The following is a 23353-nucleotide window of genomic DNA, read 5'->3' on the forward strand; positions in this document are numbered from 1 at the left end:
ACTGGTAATGACAGCAACTTGTGCGAAGAATTTAAGAAGTCAATGATGATAGAATTTGATATGACTGATTTGGGTAAAATGAGATACTTTTTGGGGATTGAAGTGCTGCAACATTCTGATGGGATTTATATTTGTCAAAGAAAATATGCTCATGAAGTGCTAGAAAGATTTGGCATGGACAGAAGCAACTTTGTGAAGAATCCAATAGTTCCTGGCTGCAAGTTGTCAAAAGATGAGAAGGGAACTGAAGTTGATTCAAGTTTGTTCAAACAAGTGGTTGGCAGTCTCATGTATTTAACAGCCACCAGACCAGATTTAATGTACGGAGTAAGTCTTATCAGTAGATTCATGTCATGTCCTACCGAGCAACATTGGTTGGCTGCAAAGCGAATGCTGAGGTATTTAAAAGGCACAACTGATCTTGGAATTCTTTATAAGAAAGGAAGAAACAAGCAGCTCACAGGTTACTCGGACAGTGATTTTGCTGGAGATTTGAATGATCGAAAAAGTACGACAGGATATGTATTCATGCTTAGTTCTGGAGCTGTGTCATGGTCATCAAAGAAACAACCTGTGGTTAGTTTATCTTCCACCGAAGCTGAATATATTGCAGCTGCTTCATGTGCCTGTCAATGTATTTGGTTAAGAAGAATTTTGGCAAAACTTGGGTTCATACAGGAACAATCTACTATAATTTTATGTGATAACAGTTCAACTATAAAACTGTCAAAGAATCCTGTTCTTCATGGAAGAAGCAAACATATTGACATCAGGTTCCATTTTCTTCGTGAATTAGTTCGAGATGGGGTGGTGGATCTAAGGCATTGTAATACCCAAGACCAAGCTGCTGATATTCTAACAAAACCACTCAAATTGGAAGTATTTTTAAAGCTTCGTAAGTTGCTGGGCATCTGTGAAGTTCCTACTTTAAACTGAATGTACATACAGTTTAAGGGAGGGAATGTTGAGTTTGTTATTTGATTTAGTCAAGTTTGTTAATAAGTCCTATTCTATAGGAAGTAATTTCGTATTTTGTTCTAATCTATTAGCTATCTTATTGTGTTGTTAGTAAGTTAACGTTTAAAAGTTCATTTCTGTGTAACAAGGCTATATAAAAGGCCTGTAGTTTCCTTTAATAAAACAACTTTTACAAATCATATGAGTGTTTCTTTACAATTTCTAGGTACTTGAAGCTTGTTTTAATCTCCAAAGAAAATTTCAGAGAACCCAGGGACCGCCAGTAGGTGCAACTAAAAGTTTAGTGTTCGGACACCGATTCGTGTAAGAATCCCTCACCTTATTTCTTGTTATAAAATTGAAGTTTAATTATAAATAATACGGTATTTTGCATAATTTAAAAAATTTCAATAATTAATTATATGTTATTAATAGAGCTGGAATCAGTTATTTATTATTGTTTGTTATATTTTAACTGATTGATTGATTTTACAGTTTTAAATGCATAAAAATACACTAGAGTTGGTAAGATGATTCAGTTGTATTTTCTTGATGCATGTATTGTTTATTTTGTATGATTTATAGTTAAATTGTGAAAATAAAAATTAAATGTTGGAAATTTTGCTTTAAATTGTTAAACTGGAAATTAAATGTTGAAAATTTTACTATGGTAAGTATATAATGGATGATTTTACTTATGATAAATAAATTTAATTAATTTAAGAGCTTCATTAGTTATTTTCATAATTTTTACCAACCTTCATTTCTGTATCGGTGAGTAGTATGATATTCTTACTAGGATAGTGTAGCTCACTCTTTCATTAATAATTTCATATAAAGAAGACCAAGATCTAGATCTCGATCCACAAGATGGTTGCGAATAGGATATCCAGTTATTTACTTTCTATTTATTTCTTTAATTTTTTGTTATTTTTTTAGAATGGTCATTCCCGTATCCCTATTTGGTATTCTGAATTATTGTATAAGGAATATAAATTCTAACGCTATTATTTTATTTCCACATTCAATTTATAATTTATTTTCTTTATGGTTCCGAGTTGTTACATTTTTAGTATAAAAATGTGCAAGTGTTTAATTTATTTTTCGTATTTTCTAAGTAAGTATTTATTAAAGTTTTGCTTCGATATAAGTGTTATTTTACTTTATATTTTCAAAATGTGATTTTGATATGTGTGCATCGCTAATTATGGAAAAAAGTTGTTCTGAAAATACCTGCATTATTCTAGGCTTCAATATGACAATACATAACTATTCCATGTTCGGATATATTAGTAAAGTGAGAAGTGTGTGCCCGTACATAATCGTTTCATATTCGAGTGTATAAAAAAACAGTCTGACCTACGTGCCCTAAGCATTTTGTGTTTGAGAGGTATCAATGTTTCAAGGTACTCATGTATGTCATTCCGTATTCAGGTACATAGAGAATCAGTGATAAGTATTTGTGCATATACATAATGTATGGTAACTGATTGATCATTCATAATAGTGATTAAGTATACAATGAAACAATTGTTAATTTATTTTCTGATTTGTGTATTCGTCTTCTAATTCGTATATGTTTTAAAAAGATTATATGATATATGTTTTGTTATGTGTAAAAAAATTATATAATGAATGTATTATGTTATGATTTCATAATATTGTTTATTAAGATATTTTATCTCAACTCCTCTATTATCCTTTAGATATTGAAGATACTGATGTATAGTGAACGGTAATATAGAAAAAAATTTTGAAGCTAAACTTTAATACTAAAGTTATTATTTTCGTACTTTTATTTAGTAATGTAAGTAAGGAAATTTAGAGTCTCGTATATATGTTTATATTTTATATTTAAATGATGTAATGCTTCTGCAACTATGTTATGATTAATAAAGTTAAATTATTTTACTTAACTTGAATCTATATGTTTTAAGTAAGTATGCTTAGTCATTACCCTATAAGATGGGGTATGATATGTGACAATTATTACCCAAAAGGCAGTGCACTTTATGTGGGTTGAGGAAGGTAAAGACAAGTAGATGACCATTAAGGTGGATCTTGAAAAGACTTATGATAGAATTCGTTGGGAGTTTGTTAAGAATACGTTGATTGATGTTGGTTTCCCTCATAATCTTATTAGAGTGATTATGCATTGTATATCATCTTGTACCATGTAATTATTGTGGAACACGAATGAATTCTGGCCTACTAGAGGTATTAGGCAAGGTGATCCATTATCACCATATATATTTGCTTTATGTATGGAGTGGCTATTCCATTGTATTAATTACTTGGTGAACAATAATATTTAGAAGCCTATCCGCCTTAGTAAAAATGATATTGCCTTTTCTCACTTCTTTTTTATGGATGATTTAGTAACTTTTTGGAAAGCCAATGATGATCAAACTCAGACTATTAAGAAGGCTTTGGATGACTTTTGTGCTAGCTCGGGGTACAAAGTAACTGCGAGTAATGCGCTTATTTTTTTTTCTCATAATGTCAACCTAGGTACGACTAATTATATTAGTAACAATTTTAGTTTTTAGATCTCAAGCAATCTTGGTGAATATTTGGGTGTTCATTTGCTGCATGATAGGGTCAATAAAGATATTTATAATTACATCATTGAAAAAATCAATAAGAAGTTGTCTAGTTGAAATCCTAACCTTTTTTCTTTTGCAGGACGCTTATCTTTTGCTAAGTCTGTTCTTATGACCATCCTAACTCATGCTATGCAGACCACGACTTTGCCTAAAGCCTTGTGTGATAAAATTGAAGCAGTGGTTAGGAATTTTATTTGGGGCAACGTGAATGATAACAAAAAAATTAGCCTTGTTAATTAAAAGGAAATGTGCATGCCTTGTGATGTAGGAAAAAGTGGAATTCACTCAATTCACAATCAAAATAAAACATTCTTGATGAAATTGGGCTTTACAATGGCTTTTAAGTAGGTTTAGGATCTCACTCATAAGTATAAATGGCAAGGATTGTCGTGGAATTACAATGTGAGGGGGTCAACCTCTAATCTTTAGCGCAATCTAAACCATTTTTGGGTTTGCCTTAAAATAGGCACCAAATGGTCCATTGACTCGGGAAAAAATGTTAGATTTTGGAAATATTATTGGTTAAGTGATGTTAGACCTATTAAGTTATTAACTTTCACTTCTATTGACAAGTATTAGGTCCAGAAGTGTGTGAGGGACTTCATTGTGCCATCTGGCCAATGGAATTTGAGTGTTTTGCACCATGTGTTGCTGACGAGCATTCTTCTTTAAATAACGACAATACAACTTCTTAACGATGATAACCTTCCTAACTCTTACTATTGGGGTATGTCAAGTTCAGGAGAGTTTTTAGTTAATTCTGTTTATACTCTTCTACAAAGTGATCATTGGAATATGGAGGATAAGAATTTGAAGGTAATTTGACATTGGCCAGGAGCTCAACATGTACGTACTTTCCTTTGGCTTATTATAAAAGATAAGCTCTTGACTAATTGGGAGAGACACTTCCGATATATGACATCTAATACAGGTTGTATTATGTGTGGCAATACTATTGAGGATGTTGATTATGTTCTTTGAAAATGTAGCAATGCTAGGCTTATTTGGTCAAAAATCATCCCTCAACAAACTCATCTATCTTTTTTTCAAGGATACTATGAATGATTGGTTCATGATGAATCTCCAGAATAGTTGGTCTTGGTGTAAGAATTTTCAAGATAAAAGAGTATTTTTGGTCTTACTTGCTAGAAACCTTGGAATCACATGAATAATTTTACTTTCTAGGGGATTGTTAGTAGTGTTGATGATCTGATTAAGGAAATTTTTCGTATGACTGATTATACTCTTATGGCTAACAATATGAATAAATTTATTTTTTCAGGTATGACTTGAAGATCTAAAGAGATTATTAGATGACAGAAACCTCCCTCGAGTTGGGTTAAAGTGAATATTGATAGAGCTCATCGTGCTAATATTAATCTCTCTTGTTATAGTGACCGTATCAAAGATGAGAGTGGAACGTGTCTCAGAAGTTTTAGCAGGAAAATTGTTAGCTAGTTAGTGCTGCAAGCTGAGCTTTAGGGGGCCATAGATGGTTTTCAACTCGCATAAAATGCTGAATACCGCAACATTATTCTTGAGATGGATAGTTCTCCGACTATGCAACTACTTACCAAGGATGATTATTTTATTAATGCTCATACTGCCATCGTCCGTGCTGTCAGATACTTATTTTTGAATGATTGGTGAATTAAAGTTCAACATGTTTATCGCGAAGAGAATAAATATGCTGACTGGTTAGCGAATTTTGGCTTGTTTTATGTTATAGGTTGGTCTTCATCAGTATGCTCATATGTCAAGTGATCTCCAGTAACTTATTACGATCAATGCCATGAGAATTTCTTAGCCCAAGATATGTATGAAAACTCTTAGTTTTCTTGAATTGTTTAGACTTATGACTATCTTTATAATAAAAAACAAGCTAAATAAACCAAACTGATATGATTTGTAATTAAATAAAAGAACGTGAGCTATGATAGCAGAGAAATTTATAACGTGATTAAATGATAGAGAGTGGACATATGATTGTAAAAAAACGGTAAATGGACGTTGTTAATTCTGTAATTTAATAAAAGTTCTGAAATCAAATAACAATTTTATAATTTTCTGTGTCAATTTTTATGAAATTATAAAAAATGTATAGGTGATGTAATTTATATTTTAATTTTTTATTTGATGATGTGATTTTATTCTTTTAAAATAATATAAAATCAGAATAAAACATAATATCTATAATTTATTAATTAAAATAATAATATCAAATTTCATCGATTTTTATGTAAATATAAACTAATTTATTATATGTAATGTATATATTTAAATAAATTTAATAAATGAGCATTTTAATTGTTGTTAATTATTTTATATTTCATTACTGCGATAGTTGACCATAGGCCGGATAAAATCCGGGCTGAACCATTCATAACAGGGAATAAAACCGAATCCTAACGGATTGCTTACTGGAAGTTCTAGGGTTTTTCAAGCTCATATTTGCTGCTTTTAGCAGGGAAGTGTAGATCTTCTGTTATTTGAAGATCCCTGTAGGATGGGCGATGAAGCAAACAGAACTGTGAGAACTATTCATTGCACTTGGGTTATCTTTGTTATACTTTTTTCTTTTTTAATATTCCGTTTGGAAGAAGAGAAAATCCGGTAGAAAGGGAAAATAGAGAAGTTTTCAACCTGGAATTTTATCAGTTAACAAACACAGACACAATAAAAGTTTGCGCCTGCGTTTAGAGTTTCGACGAAAATATCTGAAAAGTTGAAGTGTTGGTTTTTTGTGGAATACAGGCATTTCTCGAGATTCAAGGGCGCATGATTGAACTCACGGGAAAACTGAAACAGGTAGATCTCATTCCTCTCTCACATTTTAAGTCTTTCGTTAGTTTGTGTATGTTTGCGTTTGTGTTTTTATTTTTTTGAAGCGCAATTGATTGTTTTATGTAAAGTTGATCACTGTTGGTGAAGTTTTTCATCTCGTGTTTTCATCATATACGTTGGTAGATTAAGTCCTTGTGTGTTCTCGTAGATCAGGAATGATAAATTGAATGAAGCATTTATTTTGTTTCTTGATCAAAACGGTGTAAAAAATAACTTCTCTTATTGCTCCTTCACTTCTTTTACTGAGCTTATTGTTGAGGATACTGATGGTTTAATAAAAACAAATGCTGAAACGAGCTAATTCACATTGCCAAAGTAGTATCATCTAGGTTCCTGGATTTTTCTTATGATCATGCAAATCAGCGTGACTAATACTTTTCGTTGTTTATCTTAAAAAAATACTTTTTGTTTTGGTGGACATTGTTACTGATTTTTTTTTTCTCCATCTCGATAATTATGTGATATTGGTTGACTCTCGGGATTTGATTTTTCTCTAGTTTTGGGTTTTGTGTTGCAGAACGATACTCTCTCTCACACACATTCTCTCTCCCCCTCTCCCTCTTTACCCTACGGAGGTTATTTAAATATCTAACTTTACTATTATGGGCGTTCAGTTTCGCTGTTTTCTTAAAGAAGCTTAGAGTTTGTGGACAGTTTTAACTTTTTCCCTATCTGTTTAGAATGAGAAATAGTTCATGAACTCTTTCCTTTTTTGGGTCTAAAGAGAGTAAAATTATTGTTTGAGAGGAAAAACATAGGACATCGTGCTTCTAGTGCAAAGCATGCTCCTTTGGTCTAACTTCCTCTTCCTTGCTGGTCTCTTCTCAATAGAGATCCTTGGTTATTCAGACGACTTCATTAGACCTCTTTCTGGGTGGGGGCATTTATTTTAATGTTAAAATCTCAGGAAATGGAAAGAGACTGTGTCCTCCACCATTGTGGGCATTGAAGTTGACTGGCTCTTTGAAGCTTTTTGTGATCGAGGTGAAGGGACTTGTTCCCTATGTTAGGAGCACCAAGAAGGAAGGGACACTCTATGATTACCCCTTAGGTGGACAAGGGCCGAAGATCCTTGGTTATTGAGATGATTTCTTTTGACCTCTTCTGGTAGGGGGTGTTATTTAAATATATAAAATGGAAAGAAATTGGGTTCTCCATTGCTATTGTGGGCATCAAATTCGATTGGCTTTTTGAACATTTTTATGAATTTATATAGGTGAAGGAGCTTGTTTCCCATCTTAGGAGCACCAAGAGGGAAGAGACACGCTATGATTATTTCTTAGTGAGACAAGGGAGGAAGATACTCGGCTTGGTTGACTTTTGAGTAAGTTGCATTGGAGGACTTTCCTTATGGATGCATTCAGGTTGATGAGTGGTGGTGCCTAATGCTTGTTTTAGGGGAAGCGTTTAGGGAAGAATCTTCATGAAGGCAAGGATCCAACTTTTGGTTTTTTGCTCTCAAGTGGACTCAATTGTTGTAGGGGCATCATGAGCTCCTCGCAGATGTCATCTCCTTTAGTACATGATGTTTGTAGCCTTTGCTGAGATAGCTAAGGACCCACGTTGATGAAGGGATCCTCATATGAGATGGATGGGGTGAACTAGAAAATTCAAATCTCCTTAGGCCCTCTACAATTGTAAAGTACATAGGTTGTGGTGTAGAGAAAATCTCTTCTAGTCTAGTCTAGCTTAAGAGGTAAGGTTGGGTATCTTTTTCAAAGACTGGATTTGTCTAGTCGACTTGCTTTATATTCCTTTTCTTCATTACTTCTGTTGAAGGTGTCCTCTACAAATCCAAGCTTCTTGTATTTGGTCGGAGTCGCCCATATGAGCAATGGACTTGGGTCCAACTATGACATTTTCTTGATACTTGGCCCAAAAGTTCCTGTGTCTACTGATAGGAGATTCTTTAGCTCTTATCTACATTGAATGTGATACTGGTATCGAGGCTCCTTTATTGGTGATAATGCAGAGTATGGAGAAGATGCTAAGTGGTTGCAGGGGACATGTCTAATAATAACTTGTATTTAGGACAAATAAAAAAAGTAAGGGATTATGCATAAGATCTGATCAATAAGTTTGTTAAGGAGTTGCGTGCAAAGTGGTGGTGGCCTTTTTCTCAATCGATGCCTTGTAAAAGAATCTCATTGTTGCTTTATTTGGGCTTGTTGATTACGGTTTTGTTGCTAAAAGGCATAGAGATGCTTTTTGGCTTTAGGCCTTGGAGTTGGGATTGGTAGGATACTGGGATGACATCTTTAGATTCAAATATAACCATATACCATATTTTAGAAGGCTATATTTAGTGGGTTATACACACTGTCTCAGATAGTTGTGGTATGGGAGGTGGACCTTGTTAGAAACCTTAATGATCGGAAGGATGATTAATATTTTAGACTTCTCTAGCACCTTTCTCTTTGCAGTGTTTTTCCTTGTGGGGCTGATGTTGTAGTGTGGTAAATGTCACCAACAACTCTTTTTTCTTTTCCTTTTTTGTTAGAGATCCATTTACGTGCATCGTGTCCACCCTCCACCATTCGACCACGTCTAGGGCACTTTCCCTTAAAACCTTATTTGGAAATTGGATATTACCCCTGGAATTACTTTTTTGGCTTGGTAGGTTGTGACAGTGGGAATCTTTATTATTGATAATTTGAAGAAGAAAGAGAAGATTCTTTTTTTTTTTAAATAAGAAGAAGAGAGAGAAGATTGTGGTAAATGGTTGTTATTTGTGCAAAAGGGCTATGGAGACAGGACCACCTTCTCTTGTAGTGTCCCTTCTCTTTTCTATTATGGTGTATTGTGGCTGAGTTCTTGGTTTGAGCATGGTGATTCCTAGTCAGATTCATATAACATTTAGGCTTGATTTGGTATCTAGGGTGACCAAGGGTAGGAAGAAGCTTATTTCTTTCGTAGGTTATTTCTCATATCCACTCCAGTACCTTGTGGGCCATTTGGCAGGGAGGAAAAGCAGAGGAGCTTTTTTCATATTTTCTTTTAATAGAGTTAGGGACTTCGAGTTCCAAAGCCTGGTTTTTGTTTAAGGGTCACCATCTTAATTATGATTATGAATTTGGGGACTTAGCTTTTTTTTTTTTTTGAAGATAGAAAAAGTAATAATATTCATATAGGGAGAAAAACATTCCAAAGATAATGATGGATAATTTATCCAGCTGAAGCTAAAAAGAAATCCAATACAAGAATATATAAAAAAAAAAGAAAGCATCGAAGAGCTAGAAAATCTCATCACTATAGCATCCCGGTTCCTATGAAGAACAGTAAGGGAGATTTTAAATATTGACCATGAGTCTTGGCCCGAAGGGAAGTCAGAAAAGTGATCTTCTCCTAAATATAGTTGTCATGCAAAGATCGGTTGTCAAAAATCAGCCTCTTCCTTTCTATCCATATGGTCTAGAGACCAACAAGCAATGTTCCTTGCTATAGTGACCTTACCTTTACCTTAAAGTTGAAACGACCAATTGATGTTGATGAAATATTCTAAAAAAGACGAAGTAACCCATAGCTTCCACACCATTTCACAATGTAAAAAGAGATGACTATGTGTTTCCCATCCCTTATGGCACATAATATACATGTCAGGGGACAAAACTCGGTTAGACCTACAAATTTGCAGCAACTCATTGATGTTTAATGGTTTAGAATTACAATCCACACGAAAACCTTCACTTTCAATGGAACCTTGATTTGCCATAAAGCCATGGTAAAAGTGCTTTGGTAAAAATCAGGGCTCTTTGTTATATGATAAAAAATGATTTATAGGCATATATACCCGATGAGTCAAGAGTCTATATCATGCAATAATATTGCTGGGGAGGTTGAAATGATTGTAGCAAGCTTAACATGACAATGAGTTCATTAGTTTCTCTATTGTTCAAACTATGAAAAAGGTGAAAGTTCCAAGTTAGAGAACCATTGGAAAGACAAAAGAACTAGTCAATCAGGGTATTGTGGCCTGAAGATATGCAAAAAAGATGTGGAAATTTGATACGTAGGGGTCGGTCACCCATCCAAAGATCCTCCTTAAAAGGACCTCAGAACCGTTCCCCACTTTATACATGCTAAGAGGCTTATAAATGTTAAACAAACTTGAAATAGCCTTCCATGGACTATTATGATGGGTGGATCTCATAGCCATAACATCCCAAGGATTCCATTGACTCTAGTGAGCACTTTTGATAACTTTATGCCACAAAGAGTGAGGTTCCTGCAATAAACATCAAAGCCACTTAACTAATAATTACAAGTTCCTAGATTTAATATTCCTGATGCTTAATCTTTCAAAAGTTCTAGACCGACAACACACCTCCTAATTTATTAAATGATCTCTCCTACTCTCACCACTCCTTGCCCATAATTTTTTTTCTCATAACACAGTTTAAGTGCTTAATCACATTGGAGGGAACCTTAATCAGAGACATTTAGTAAATAGGGAGACTAGCTAGACAATCCTAAATAAGAGTGACCGTACCTCCTCTAGAAAAAAGACCCTCTTTCCAATTTTCTAAATGCCTAGACACCTTTCAAACCACTCCATTCCAAAACGACTTTCATCTAGGGTTATCGGTCAAAGGAATTTCAAGATATATAATGGGCTGTGGACATAACATTTTTGGCTTGATATTCTAAGCGAAATATTTTCTGCTACCTAAGATCAGTAGGCAAATATTAGCTCCTACCTTTTCGACTTTTGTCTCTCTTCCTTGAGTCCTAAATATGAGGTTATGAAATTATCAGCAGTAAAATCCTCTCTCTCTCTCAACCCTCTCATCAACATCAAGCCCTCCCATAACTACCCCTATACCACCCTCACCCAAACCCTTTTCCATCTTCGAAAACAAACAATGAAGGGATCTTGTAAAAGTAGGGTCGGCTAAAGGGCCGACTGGTCTTTTTCTTTTCTTCTCGGGTGAACATGTCATCAGACAGAACAAAGAAATTTGTTCTAGTAGATAGAAAATCCTTTGATGTCGTTTGCGAAGGAAAAAAAATGGAAGGTCTAAGAATAAGCGAAAATGGACTGGGAAACTAAGTGTCCATATTGTTGAACAAGGATGAGGTGGCTTGGCTCATTAAAGCATGGAGTGACTTCTATTGGAACAAAGGTGGTATTACTTGGTATCACCACCTTTTCATAGTTTTGGGATGGAACAGAAGGGGTCGATACTAGTTATGTCGGAAGAAAGGGGCAAATCGGTCAAGAGAATTTTCATCGCAAAAGGAATACAAGCAGGAGGATGGTGGTGCATTATGAAATCCATTTTTGAACTTGCCGAGATCCCTGTTGACGTCTCCTTATAAAAAAAGTTGAAACTGGGGAATCTAGTCCGATTCTCTCCATCAAATCTAGCTGGCCTGATATTCTAGCTTGTTCAATATTCCTTTGCTGTCCGAAGTATAATCATGGCCTCTGCGTTGTAGTTGAAGCCGTCAAAGGGAGATCCTTCGCAGACGTGCTGCTAAAGTCGGCCAACACGAACCCTAATAAGGCAGATAAGACTAAACTTGACCAGACTCCAAAGAAAAATAGTCCTGACCTGTCTACTGAAAATGTCAGTTTTGAATTTCAAAAGTCTAACTCTAACAACGGGAAACCAAATGATGTGTTTGGTTGCCGTTTGGCTCATGGTGAAGCTAACTCTTGTCTTATTATTAATGGATCAATGAAAGAACCTATTACAAATCCTAGATTTACATGGGCCAAGAAAGGGAAATAGACCGAGTATGTTGTACCGAGTAAATAGATTAAAATTTTCAAAAGCCCAAAAAAAAGGAATCCAAAGGTGAAATGGATGTGGAGGCAAAAAAAGAAAGCCTATATCGTGGCTTTCTCCTCTGAGCAGATACTTGCTAAAAAACCCGAAGTAGGTGGAGAGAATTCTGTGGAAAGGGCGCTGAAAATGAATGAAGTTTGCATCCCAAATACGACAGCTGAAGTTGTCTTTTTCAACAAAAGCGTCATGGGGCTGTTTATTCCAACAAACTGTGATTTGTTATTCAACTTGATTGACGCATCGTCCCAACCCTTAGCCTCAATTTCAAGGTTGGAGATGGCGCTTGTATAAAACTCGGAACCTAATGCCATCCCCATTAGGTTTGAATCTCATACGAACTTCACAATAACATATTGTAAAATTTGGGGGAAAAATATAATTTTATTTTTCACCCTTTAAGTTGTTACATTTAGAGTATTTATAGAATTTTTAACCTATTAATAAGAAAATTTTTATTATACTAGAATTCTAATAATATGAGATTATTATTCTTATAAAATTTTAATTATACAATACTAAATAATTAAATAATAAAATATGGTATTCAGCACCCCCTCAAATTAGTGTAGGGATATCCCACAGGTCCAACTTACAAATTAAGTTTTGAAGAGTCATCATGCAATCTACTAGAGGTGTACGCGCTCTTGACTCGGTTCAAACGGTTCAACTTGGCTCAAAACGGCTTTGTCCGATCCAAAATGGTTCGACCCAGCTCAATACGGCTCGACTCGGCTCAAAATGGCTCGACTCGACTCGGCTCTAGAATGGCTTGGGTTTTGCTCTTAAACGATTCGGTTTTGCCTTTAAAACGGCTCAAACTCGGTTCTAAAACAGCTCTAAGTCGACGAAAAAAACAGTTTGAATTCGGCTTGGCTTGTCTTCTTTGGACAGATATCTGAATGTGCGTAAGAAAATGGAATGGCGCAGCCTTTTTTTATCAGCACCTGTAGATGTACCGTTGTAACTTTTAATCAACGCCTGCATATGTGTGGCTGCACCTTTTTACTGGCGCCTGTTGATGTACGACTGCATTTTTTTACCAACGCCTCCATTGTGCGGCTGCACTTTTTTACCAGCGCCTCCATAATGCGGCTGCACCTTTTTACCGACGCTTCCATAGTGCGGATGCATTTTTTTACTGGTGCCTCCACTGCCGTTGAAAATTATCATAATCACCATAGAACACATCGGCAGGTTCAAATCTGTTTTGGGTGGTGATAAGAGTAGATCTGGATAAAAGGGTACCAACCAGCATATTATACTATTTTAGGGTTGGAAAGAACCCTAAAATAATTTTATTTGGCTTCGATATCGTGTAGAATTTGAAGAAAAAATATAATTTTATTTCTCACCCTTTAAGTTGTTACACTTAAGGTATTTATGAAATTTTTAACCTACTGATAAAAAAATTCTTATTACACTAGAATTCTAATAATATGATATTATTATTCTCATAAAATTCTAATTATATAATACTAAATAATTAAATAATAAAATGTGATAGTCAACACAAATCAAAAGAGATTATTGCATGGGATCAACTCAGATTCAGTGAAGATTATTTCTACTCTGACTGAGTTCTGCAGAATAGTTTGAGTATTAGTAAATTCCTTGATGTATCATTCAACGACTTTTTTTGTTGAAATAAAAGTATAAGATGTATTGAAAGTAGACATTGAGAGGATGCCAACCATATACAAAAAATTTACAGATCAATAAGTATATCTATTTTTTTTAAAATAAAAATTAATAAATATATCTACAATAACACCAAAATCAATAATGCTTTCAAAGTTGTAACCGAGTTTAGTAGACCCAAAATGATGTAGCCATTTGTCCTTGAGAATGACAAAATCCAATTCTTTTCTCTCGAAAATTTTACTATTCTTTTCTTTCCAAATGATTTAAAATATAATTAAGGGCATGATTTTATGGTTAGCTTTTTTCCTGCATAGGCCCTCCCTGGCAAATAGTTCCCCTTTAACTGACTCGGCTATGGCCCAGGTTAAATTCATGATGCTGAAGACTAGAGACCAGAGAGAGTGTGAATATGGACACCAAAGGAGCAGGTTTTTGCAAGTTTCAAAATCAAATTTACAAAGATAACATCTATTGACCACAGTGATACCTCTCCTTTGGAGGTTGTCCATAGTTAGAATGCATTCTTGAGCAGCTTCCTAAGTAAAGAATGGAAATTCTAGGAGGGACCTTAGATTTGTATCATTCAACGGTTTTGAGACGGAAGCTATGATACTTTTCGCTGAGCTTGAGAAAACAATGGGGAATAAAAAAACTGAAGAAGAGCGGTGAAAACAATGAAAATGAAGCAAATTGATGGAGGGTCGAAGGAGCTGAAATGCCTTTAAGTTCTTAAACAACTATGAAGGCAGAAACAAGAAAAGCAAGGGAAGTGGGGAGGAGAATTCAATCTCTAAATAATTGACAAAATTCTGTGTTGGAACGTCAGGGGCCTAAATGACTCAAGGAAGAAAAATATCATTAGAGGCTGTCTCAATCGATGGAAACCAGTCATTGTATACTTACAGGAAACAAAAATGGATTTTATCGATGAAAAAATAATCAAAAGTTTGTGGTGAATGGATGATGTGGGCTAGCATTTCCTCTCGGCAAAGGGTTCTGCGGGAGGCATTCTGCTTATGTGGAAAAAGGACCATGTGTTGTGCTGGGATGCAATTGCTGGTGAGATCACCCTTTCACGTCTTCTCTCTAATGTTTTTAATGGTGAAATTTGGTATTTTGCTTGTGTATGTTGCATAGGTAATATTATGGAAAGAACCTTACTGGGGGAGGAACTTTCAAAATGTCAGATCAAATGGGGGAATAGAGGAGTAGTTGGGGGTGACTTTAATATGGTTTGGAGGCGTTTTAAGAGATTGAGTGATCATATCTCTGACTTCTGTGCTAAAGATTTCTTATCTATTATAGAACAATATGATCTTGTCGTTTTACCATTAAAAGGTGACAGGTAGACTTGGAGTAATCAGTGAGAACATCCATCTTTTTACAGAATTGACAGATTTCTCATATCCACTGATCTCCTTTTGTCACTGCTGGGAATCAGCCAAAAAGTCCTCTCCAGACCCTCTTTAGACCATTTCCCCAATGTTCTTGTCTCTGTCGGAATCAAATAGGGGCCATTTCCCTTACGTCTAGATAATAAATGACTCAAGATTGATAGTTTCAAATTATTGGTAGCTGAAGTATGGGAAAATACCATGATCAATGGTATTATCAGCTTTAAGATTGCCTAGAAACTCAAATGCTGAAATTTGAAATCAAGAAGTGGATTAAAGCTGTTGGGCAAAAAGAGGAAGAGCGCATTAACGAGATTCTTGCTGAGATTGACATTTTGGATAAAAAGAAGGGGATAATGACTTGTCAATGCAGATAAAGATAGAAGGAACTTGCTGAAAATTGATCTTGCTAAGCGGCTTCAAATGGAGGCTACTTCTTGGAAGCAAAAAGGTAGAGAGAAATGGTTAAAAGATAGAGATAATAACATAAAATAATTTTATTGTTTGGCAAATCACAGAAGAAAATGCAACTATATCGAGGAATTTCTTATCGATGATAAATGCGTTAATGAAAACGAGGCCATGAGGGCCAAAAATTATTTCCACAAGCTGTACACAGAATCTTTCCCCTAATGACCTATGCTTGATAGTCTTTATTTCAACAGTTTAAATGAAAGAGATAGTGCCCAACTGGAAGCCAACTTCACTGAAGAAATCTTTCAATGTCTTAGGGACTTAATGGGGATAAAGCACCGGGTCCTAAGTGTAACGACTCCGGAATTTTAAAAGGAAATACATATAATAATTTGAGTGCGGAAGCGAAATAAAAGATTAAGGTTAATATTCCTTACACAATAATTTAAAAGTACTAAATAATATCACGGAATAAGTTCTCTAAAAGAAATACGAGAAATGAGAAAAATAAAGGAAACTATAAAGTATCTAGCATTTACTCGCCTTTTTCTTGTGCATTGGGCTCGGGAACCAAGTCCTCCTGATTTGAAATGGTTAAATAAGGAATGAGCTACACTAACTCAGTAAGGACATCACACTATATCATCGTCACAGAAGCAAAAGTTGGTATAAAACCGAAAACAACCAATGGAGCACAAATTTTAAACTAATACAATTATTTAAAATAAAACCACTTACCCTTTTTCTTACCCTTAGAGAACCTGTGAAAACAACTTATAAAGACAATAACATCATATAGATCATAATTTCATGCATAATCAGTAACACATAAATCTGTATTCATTAATAATAACTGATTATCATCGTTTCTCGTTTTCACCAGCCGACTAGTATCCATGGGGATCCATAGGGGTTCCCGCTACACGTGAACTATTCTCCTTAACAATCTTAATTTCAGGGCCGTCCTCATACCCCGTCCGGTATGAGTGCCAAAACAATAAATCTCAATACCCCGTTCGGTATGAGCGCCAAATGACCAAGTCACCATACCCCGTCCGGTATGAGACAATGTTCGCGGTAGGATTCCCTATGAATACGGTTCGTCCACCATCTCTCAGGATATCTAGTGAGACTGTCATCTTATCCATTTATCAAATCACATCCCATTCCTATTTGTCTTTAGTCTCTGTTACCAACACAAACATAAATATATAAATAAGTAACGTGCATCTAACAAATCAAGCATATATTAGATTCTCAAAATCAAACAGTAGGGAAGTAAGCAATGACACATGCATTTAAAACCATAGAATAAATAAAACAGATACCATAATGCATTTAAACTGTAACATAAATCAAACAGGAATCGATAGAGAAATGTGTCCGATTCGGGCTCCATTAGCAACCGTAATTAATTATGCTTATCTATTTAATTTGTACAAAATACAATATTATCATTTATTCAAACTTCAATTCCATGATAGGAAATAGGGTGAGGGGTTCTTACTTGATTTGACACGGAAAACTAGATTTTCACTGTGCCTACGGGCGGTCCCTGGGTTCCCTGAATTTTTCTCGAGAACTGAAACGCGCTTACGGTACCTACATATGTCCCAAATAACCCAAAAATCAGACCCAGAGCCTACTCGGCCAATTTCGGAATTCCAGCACGGCGGCTCCGCCGTGCTCCGGCGACGACGTTGCGAGCAGCGGCGATCCGCCTCGGGTTGGCTGTTTTCGGCCGTCTTCGGCCAAATTCAGCTAAACTTGTATCGGTTCCTGTGAGAAAACACACTTAGGGCCCTCGGTGGGCCCAAAAAAACACAGAAAATCAGAACTTACCGGCGGTGGGGCTCTCTGGTGTGGCGGCTCCTCCGGCTCACGTTGCGGTTGGGCATTTTGCTCCGGTCAACCTGTAGAGGAAGAAACGGTGATCACAACGGTGGAAAAATCACACCGAACGGGAATCGGGAAGGGTCTCATCGGAGGCGAAAACCGAAACACCCTGCGGCGGCGCCGCCGAGCTTCGGCGGCGTTTTTCGGCCAATTGGCCGGTGCTTTCTCTCCAATTTGTCCATAGGTGGGTTTAGAATCAAATTCTGAGCAAAGGGTAGAATTTTTACTTCATTTGGCGGCCGAAAATTGCTCCGGTACGGCTGTGGGTGGCGGCAGTCGGCTCCCCGGCGGCTGGGCTGTCTTCTCCGGTGAGAGGCTCTGGCGGCTAAGGTTAGAGTTTGGGTGCGGATGAGGTTATTTATACCCATCCGCTTTTGATCTGAGTCGTCCATCGCTTTTAATCTAGACCGTCCGATCGCGATTAAATAGGGAATGAATCTGGGCCATTCATCGCGATTCAATTTAGGTCGTCTGTGCGCGATTCAATCTGAGCCGTCCGTGCGCAATGCAATCTGGGCCGACTGTGCACGTTTTTGATCTGGGCCGTCCGTGTGCGCAGGAACGGATCTCAGCCGTTCGATCGCGCGCATGTGAATCACCCACGTGGCTCCCTCCCTCGTGGCCTCCCGTGTCAGCGTCTCTGCCACCTGGCGCGTCCTGGTTGGCCGGGGCTGCTGATCGGGCAGCTGACGTGGAACAACTTTTTTAAATTGCGTTTTAACCTCTGGTTTCCGATTTTTCTTTCAAAAATACCCCCATAACCCAAATTTTCACCCATTTTTTTCAAAATTATTTTCAATTAAATCTCTAAATAATTTTTACTCATTTTTATTATTATTATTATTATTTCCATTAAAATAAAGTAAGTTAAATTAAATTCTATTAATACTAAATTATATTTATATAAAATAAGTTAAAATAAAATAAAATAAAATCATATAATAATAATAAAAATGAAAAGAAATAGTTGGGTGTTACACTAAGGGTTTTAATCTCAAATTCCTGCAATCTTTCTGGACAATAGTAAAGAGGACGTTCTGGCGTCTCTCAATAATTTCCACACTAATAGCTCTTTCGTAAAATCACTCAACTCCACTTTTTTAGCGCTGATTCCGAAGAAAGTTGCTGCCAAGAGCGTTGGCGACTTCCGGCCATCGGTTTAGTCAGTTGTGTATAGAAATTACAATCCAGAGTGCTGGTCAAAAGATCATCTAGAGTACTCAAGCGAACAAGCTTTTGTTCATGGAAGATAGATATTGGGGTTTTATGTAAGCTGGACATGGAAGAGGCTTTCGATCATGTAAACTTAAAATTTGTTGACTACATGTTAGAAAGACTCGGTTTGGTTTAAAACGGAGAAATTGGATGCAGACTTGTATCTCCTCCACCAGTTTTGCGGTTATGGTTAGTGGTGGACCTTCTTATTTCTTCAATTCTTCAAGAGGTTTGAGACAAGGAGATCTGTCATCCCCCTTGTTTATCATTGTGATAGAAGTTTTGAGCAAATTAATTGAGAAAGACAACGAACTTCAGTTATTGAAGGGTATTATTGTGGGAAAGAATAGCAAACAGATTGAAATAACTCATTTATTCTTTGCAAATGACAGTTTAATTTTTTGCCAACCAAATGCAAGCTCACTACTCAATTTGAGATGCATTTTACTCTGTTTTCAAGCGGTTTCTGGTCTCAAAATTAACATGAACAAGTCTGAACTTGTTGAGTTGCGTGTGAGCATTTCTGATCATGCTCTCCAGGAGGTTTTGGGTTGCAAGGTCTCTCAACTACCTATTAAATACTTAGACATTCCGTTGGGTGCTAAACATAAATGTGGTAGAAGTTGGGAACCGATCATTGATGTGTTCCAAAAAAAGATCGGCTAGCGAGAAGAGAAATTTCTTATCTAAAGGTGGTAGGTTGACACTTATCAAGAGTACACTTTCAAATCTTCCAATCTACTATTTATTGGTGCTATACCGAATAAAGTCGCCAAAAAACTTGAAGCCATCCAATGTAATTTCCTGTGAGGAGATGTTGACAACCAAAGGAAATTTCACCTGTTAGATGGGATGAAGTAAAAAAGCCTGTTGTTGAAGGTGGACTGGATATAAGATCTCTCTGTGGCATTAACAAGTCTCTGGAAATATTTCACTGAATGCAAATGGTTTGAGGAGAATATTCATAATCACTCCTACATTGAGAAAAGCACTTTCGGCACAAGCCTCTGGAAGAGTATTATGCAAACCCACAAGTCTGTCCTCAGCTGCTCTAAATGAGTTATTGGAAAAGGCAACAAGGTGAGATTCTGGAAGGACACCTGGTGTGGCTCTGAAACTTTCCAATCTAGATTCCCCCTTATTTTGCTATTTATAGGGACAAAAATATGTTGATTGAAGTGGATATTGGTGTTGCTAGTCACTTGGCTTGGAACGAAGTGGTTAACAGAAATTTACAGGATTAGGAAGAGGATAGTCTGTGAGCCTGCTGCACACCTTGGCCGATACTCAGCTCTGCAACTTTGATAACAGGTTAAGCCGGAACTTGAAAAAAAGTGTATCTTCACTGTTAAATCCTACTACTACTTTCTAGAGGGTTACGGAACAGGTAAGCAGAATGGTTTTCTTTATAAAAGCATCTGGAAAGCTGGTGTTCCCCCCGGATCTCCTTTTATGCTTGGGAAACTGCGAAAGAACGCATTCTAACAATAGACAATCTTATGAGAAAAGGACTAATCACCGGTAACAGATATTTCCTCTGTAAAAGCTGCTGAGAATCCTGTAACCATTTGCTTTTTTGATGTCTTGTCTCTTACAAGCTCTGGTCTATGATTCTTGGTCTCTTGGGAATCTCTTGGGTCATGACTGGGTCTGTTAAATGTGAACTACTTGCTTGGGAAGGGCTTTGCAGCGGAAATAAAAATTTCAGACTAATTCCCTTAACTATTTTATGAGTTATTTGGAAAAAAAGAAACAATTGAGCTTTTGAGGGAAATAAAGTTGGTTTTGCCTCTATAAAAGATAGATGGTTTCACTTTTTTGACTCTATTGTATTAGGGCACAATCTTGGTAGTTTAGATGACCTTTGCTACACTGTATACATGCTTATTGGCATGTAAACCTTTTGCATATGGGTGGCGCCCCATTGGCACCGTCACTTCAATATACTTTACACTTTTATTTTTTTTAAAAAAGATACGTAATGGTCCATGCTCTAGGGTCATACAACCTATATCCTCCACTAGATCGTTTGCTATGCTATTGAACATATTAGTACCTACTAGTCCACATTTTGCCAAGTTAATGCGAAGTCCAGACATATGTTCAAGCACCCTAACCAAAGTAAGTGCATTAGAGATTGATTTATTATTATGAGACGGGAATAGAATTGTGTCATCTGCAAATTGGAGGTGGGACACCTCAACTCTATTATTCCCCATAGTGGATCCTTTAATTGTTCCTCTCCCTAGCATTCTACTTAAACCATCTACCACCAAAAATAAAAGGAATGGAGATGAGGATCGATTTACTAAATCCGTGAAAGAGACACAAGATAGGCACCCTCTCATGCATGTGAGACATTGAGGACTTAATTGATATTTTGATATAGCTATAAATTCTCCTGTCCTAGTTGGCTAGCACCCGTTTTTGTGCCTTTGTTTCTATGACATCTTTTTCTCTAAAGGAAGTTTATATTTCAAATTTCATAGTTGGTGGGGAAATAAATTGGTTTTGATTAAATAAAAGAAAATCTTTCCTTTAAACTTGAATATTTCAAGTTTGAAAGGCTTCCTTTACTTTTTCTTTTTTCAAGTTTTTATTGAATTAAAAAACATTCTTAACCAAACAACTCTAGAGCTTCTGTGTTAGATAAGCTCATACAGCTTCAAGGTAGTTGGAAAACTTGTAAGATCTAAAGTGAAAAGCTAAAACCCACTTAGTATTTCAAACAAAAACAAAGATCCTCTTAGAAGTTCAAAGACTTGTATCTGAGGCTGTTTGAACTTTAAACTGAAATGGGTGATCCTATGATTTTCAGGTGCAGAACCAGATGAGAAACAAAGAAGGGGAGAGAAAACGTGCTTTTTTAACCTTGGAGGAGCTTAAACAGTTATCTGATGATACAAACACCTATAAATCTATCGGTAATCTACTAAACCCTTGGCCTACGTTCTCAGTTGTCATGTCTCATGTAATAGTTAAGCATTAGCAGGCTTTGGAAGGGATGTTCTGTTGTAAGCTTTTCTGACATTTCTTCGATCATGTACTTTAATTGGCATTTGGCATATGGCATATTAGTTATATTCCCTTATGTTGATGAACCAATTGCGTATTTAACAAGCTTCTCTTATTTTTTGGCAGGAAAAACGTAAGTGCTGGATATCACAAATAATTGTCATGATGTTGGTTTATGGGCTCTAAGAATATGTATATCGATTCTTATACCCGTGTCTCTCTCTCACGTTGTTGACCAGGTTTGTCCTAGAGCCCAGGTCAACTTTAATGAATGAACAAGAACAGAAGCACAAAGATTCTGAGAATGCAATTACGTCATTGCAGGTATATTTTTTTCCTCTCTCACGAACTTCCTCTTATGCTGTCTCATCATAGAGGACCTTCTGGTGTTTGGGACTTATGCGAGGTTAATTGAGGCCCATAACATGGTTTGGATGTCTGTCATACATGCATCTTGTGTGCAAAAGTTTTTGTGAATGCTCTGAATATATGGGATGTTAACCAAAGGTTTGCTGGGGCTTACTTTTTTCAGCACTCCCTTGTCAGAGAACAAAAATAGGTTGCATAAGTTTGAATAACTGAAGTTTTTTCTCTGTAGCTTCTTTTTAACGTTTAACTTAATGGACATTAATCAAATTTTAAAACCTTGTTCATGGATTAAAATAAGCTTCGTCTGGTGTCGTACATATCAAGCAAAATTAGGCAATAAAAATAGAAAACTGTAAATCATAATCCGAGTATGTCCAGAAATTTAAACAAATTTTTGCAGGATAGATAAATAGCTGAATAGAGTTGCTGTTTTGTCAACTGATTATCTTTCTTGTAAGCAGTACAATATCAGTGTTCTGGATTCTTAACCGCCTTTGTAAATAGGTTTTGTTGATCCAAACTTACCCCCCTTATGCATGTCCTAATTTGGCCTTCTATGTGCGTGCTTATCAACTAGACTTGAGTTTGTTAAGCCGAACAAAATAACTTGTGAGGGTTGAAACGGTGATCGATGTTATAATTGGCAAACAGTCTTCTCTCTGCTGAAAGTTGGTTGGGAATTAACTGATTTACTATGCCTTTGTTAGATCTCGAAGGAGTACTTAGAGAAACAGATGGCAGAGGTTGAGAGCAATTTGAGGGAGCTGTTGCAGCAAGATCCAGGCCTTGCTCGTCAGATAATGTCCATGTCTGTAATGTAGTTCTGGCCCTTTGGACTTGGCCCTGTTCCCTCTTCTATTTTATGTTTTTTTTTTGCATTATTCTAGCGTATCAGTTATCTACTCCCTCTTTTTTTTCACCTGGCTGTAGCTTATACATTGTTTCTAGCTGAACATTGTTGAAAAATGGTTGTAATTTGTTACTACTCTCAAGTTCCTATTTTTAATTTCGTTTTTTTGTCTTGCCAAACTTTTCGCTAATCCTTGAAGGGGAGGCTGCTCATTTTCTCAATGAACAAAACATTTTCTTCCAATTTTGTGTAGTCCAAAAGCTTCATATTGGGGATTTCCTGGGAATTATAAGATCATGGGATTGGCTTTGAGAAGTCCATTTTTAGTTGTATCAAATATAGGTCTGTGTTAGTAAGGGT

The 23353-nt window shown here is 36.2% G+C and overlaps 1 protein-coding gene across 1 annotated transcript; it reads left to right on the plus strand.

Moving 5' to 3' along the window:
• Window positions 1–5925: 5925 nt before the first annotated feature.
• On the plus strand, window positions 5926–23152 carry PFD1 (PREFOLDIN 1). The gene is made up of 6 exons (XM_022037843.2): window positions 5926–6093; window positions 6318–6371; window positions 21578–21683; window positions 21901–21907; window positions 22014–22098; window positions 22851–23152. Exons 1-6 carry the CDS (start codon window positions 6070–6072, stop codon window positions 22962–22964), a joined length of 390 nt encoding a protein of 129 aa, XP_021893535.1. The 5' UTR covers window positions 5926–6069; the 3' UTR covers window positions 22965–23152.
• The last annotated feature ends 201 nt before the right edge of the window (window positions 23153–23353 follow it).

Source organism: Carica papaya, chromosome 7, assembly GCF_054855325.1.
Source record: "Carica papaya isolate Zhongbai chromosome 7, ASM5485532v1, whole genome shotgun sequence".
Classification (NCBI taxonomy): Eukaryota; Viridiplantae; Streptophyta; class Magnoliopsida; order Brassicales; family Caricaceae; genus Carica; species Carica papaya.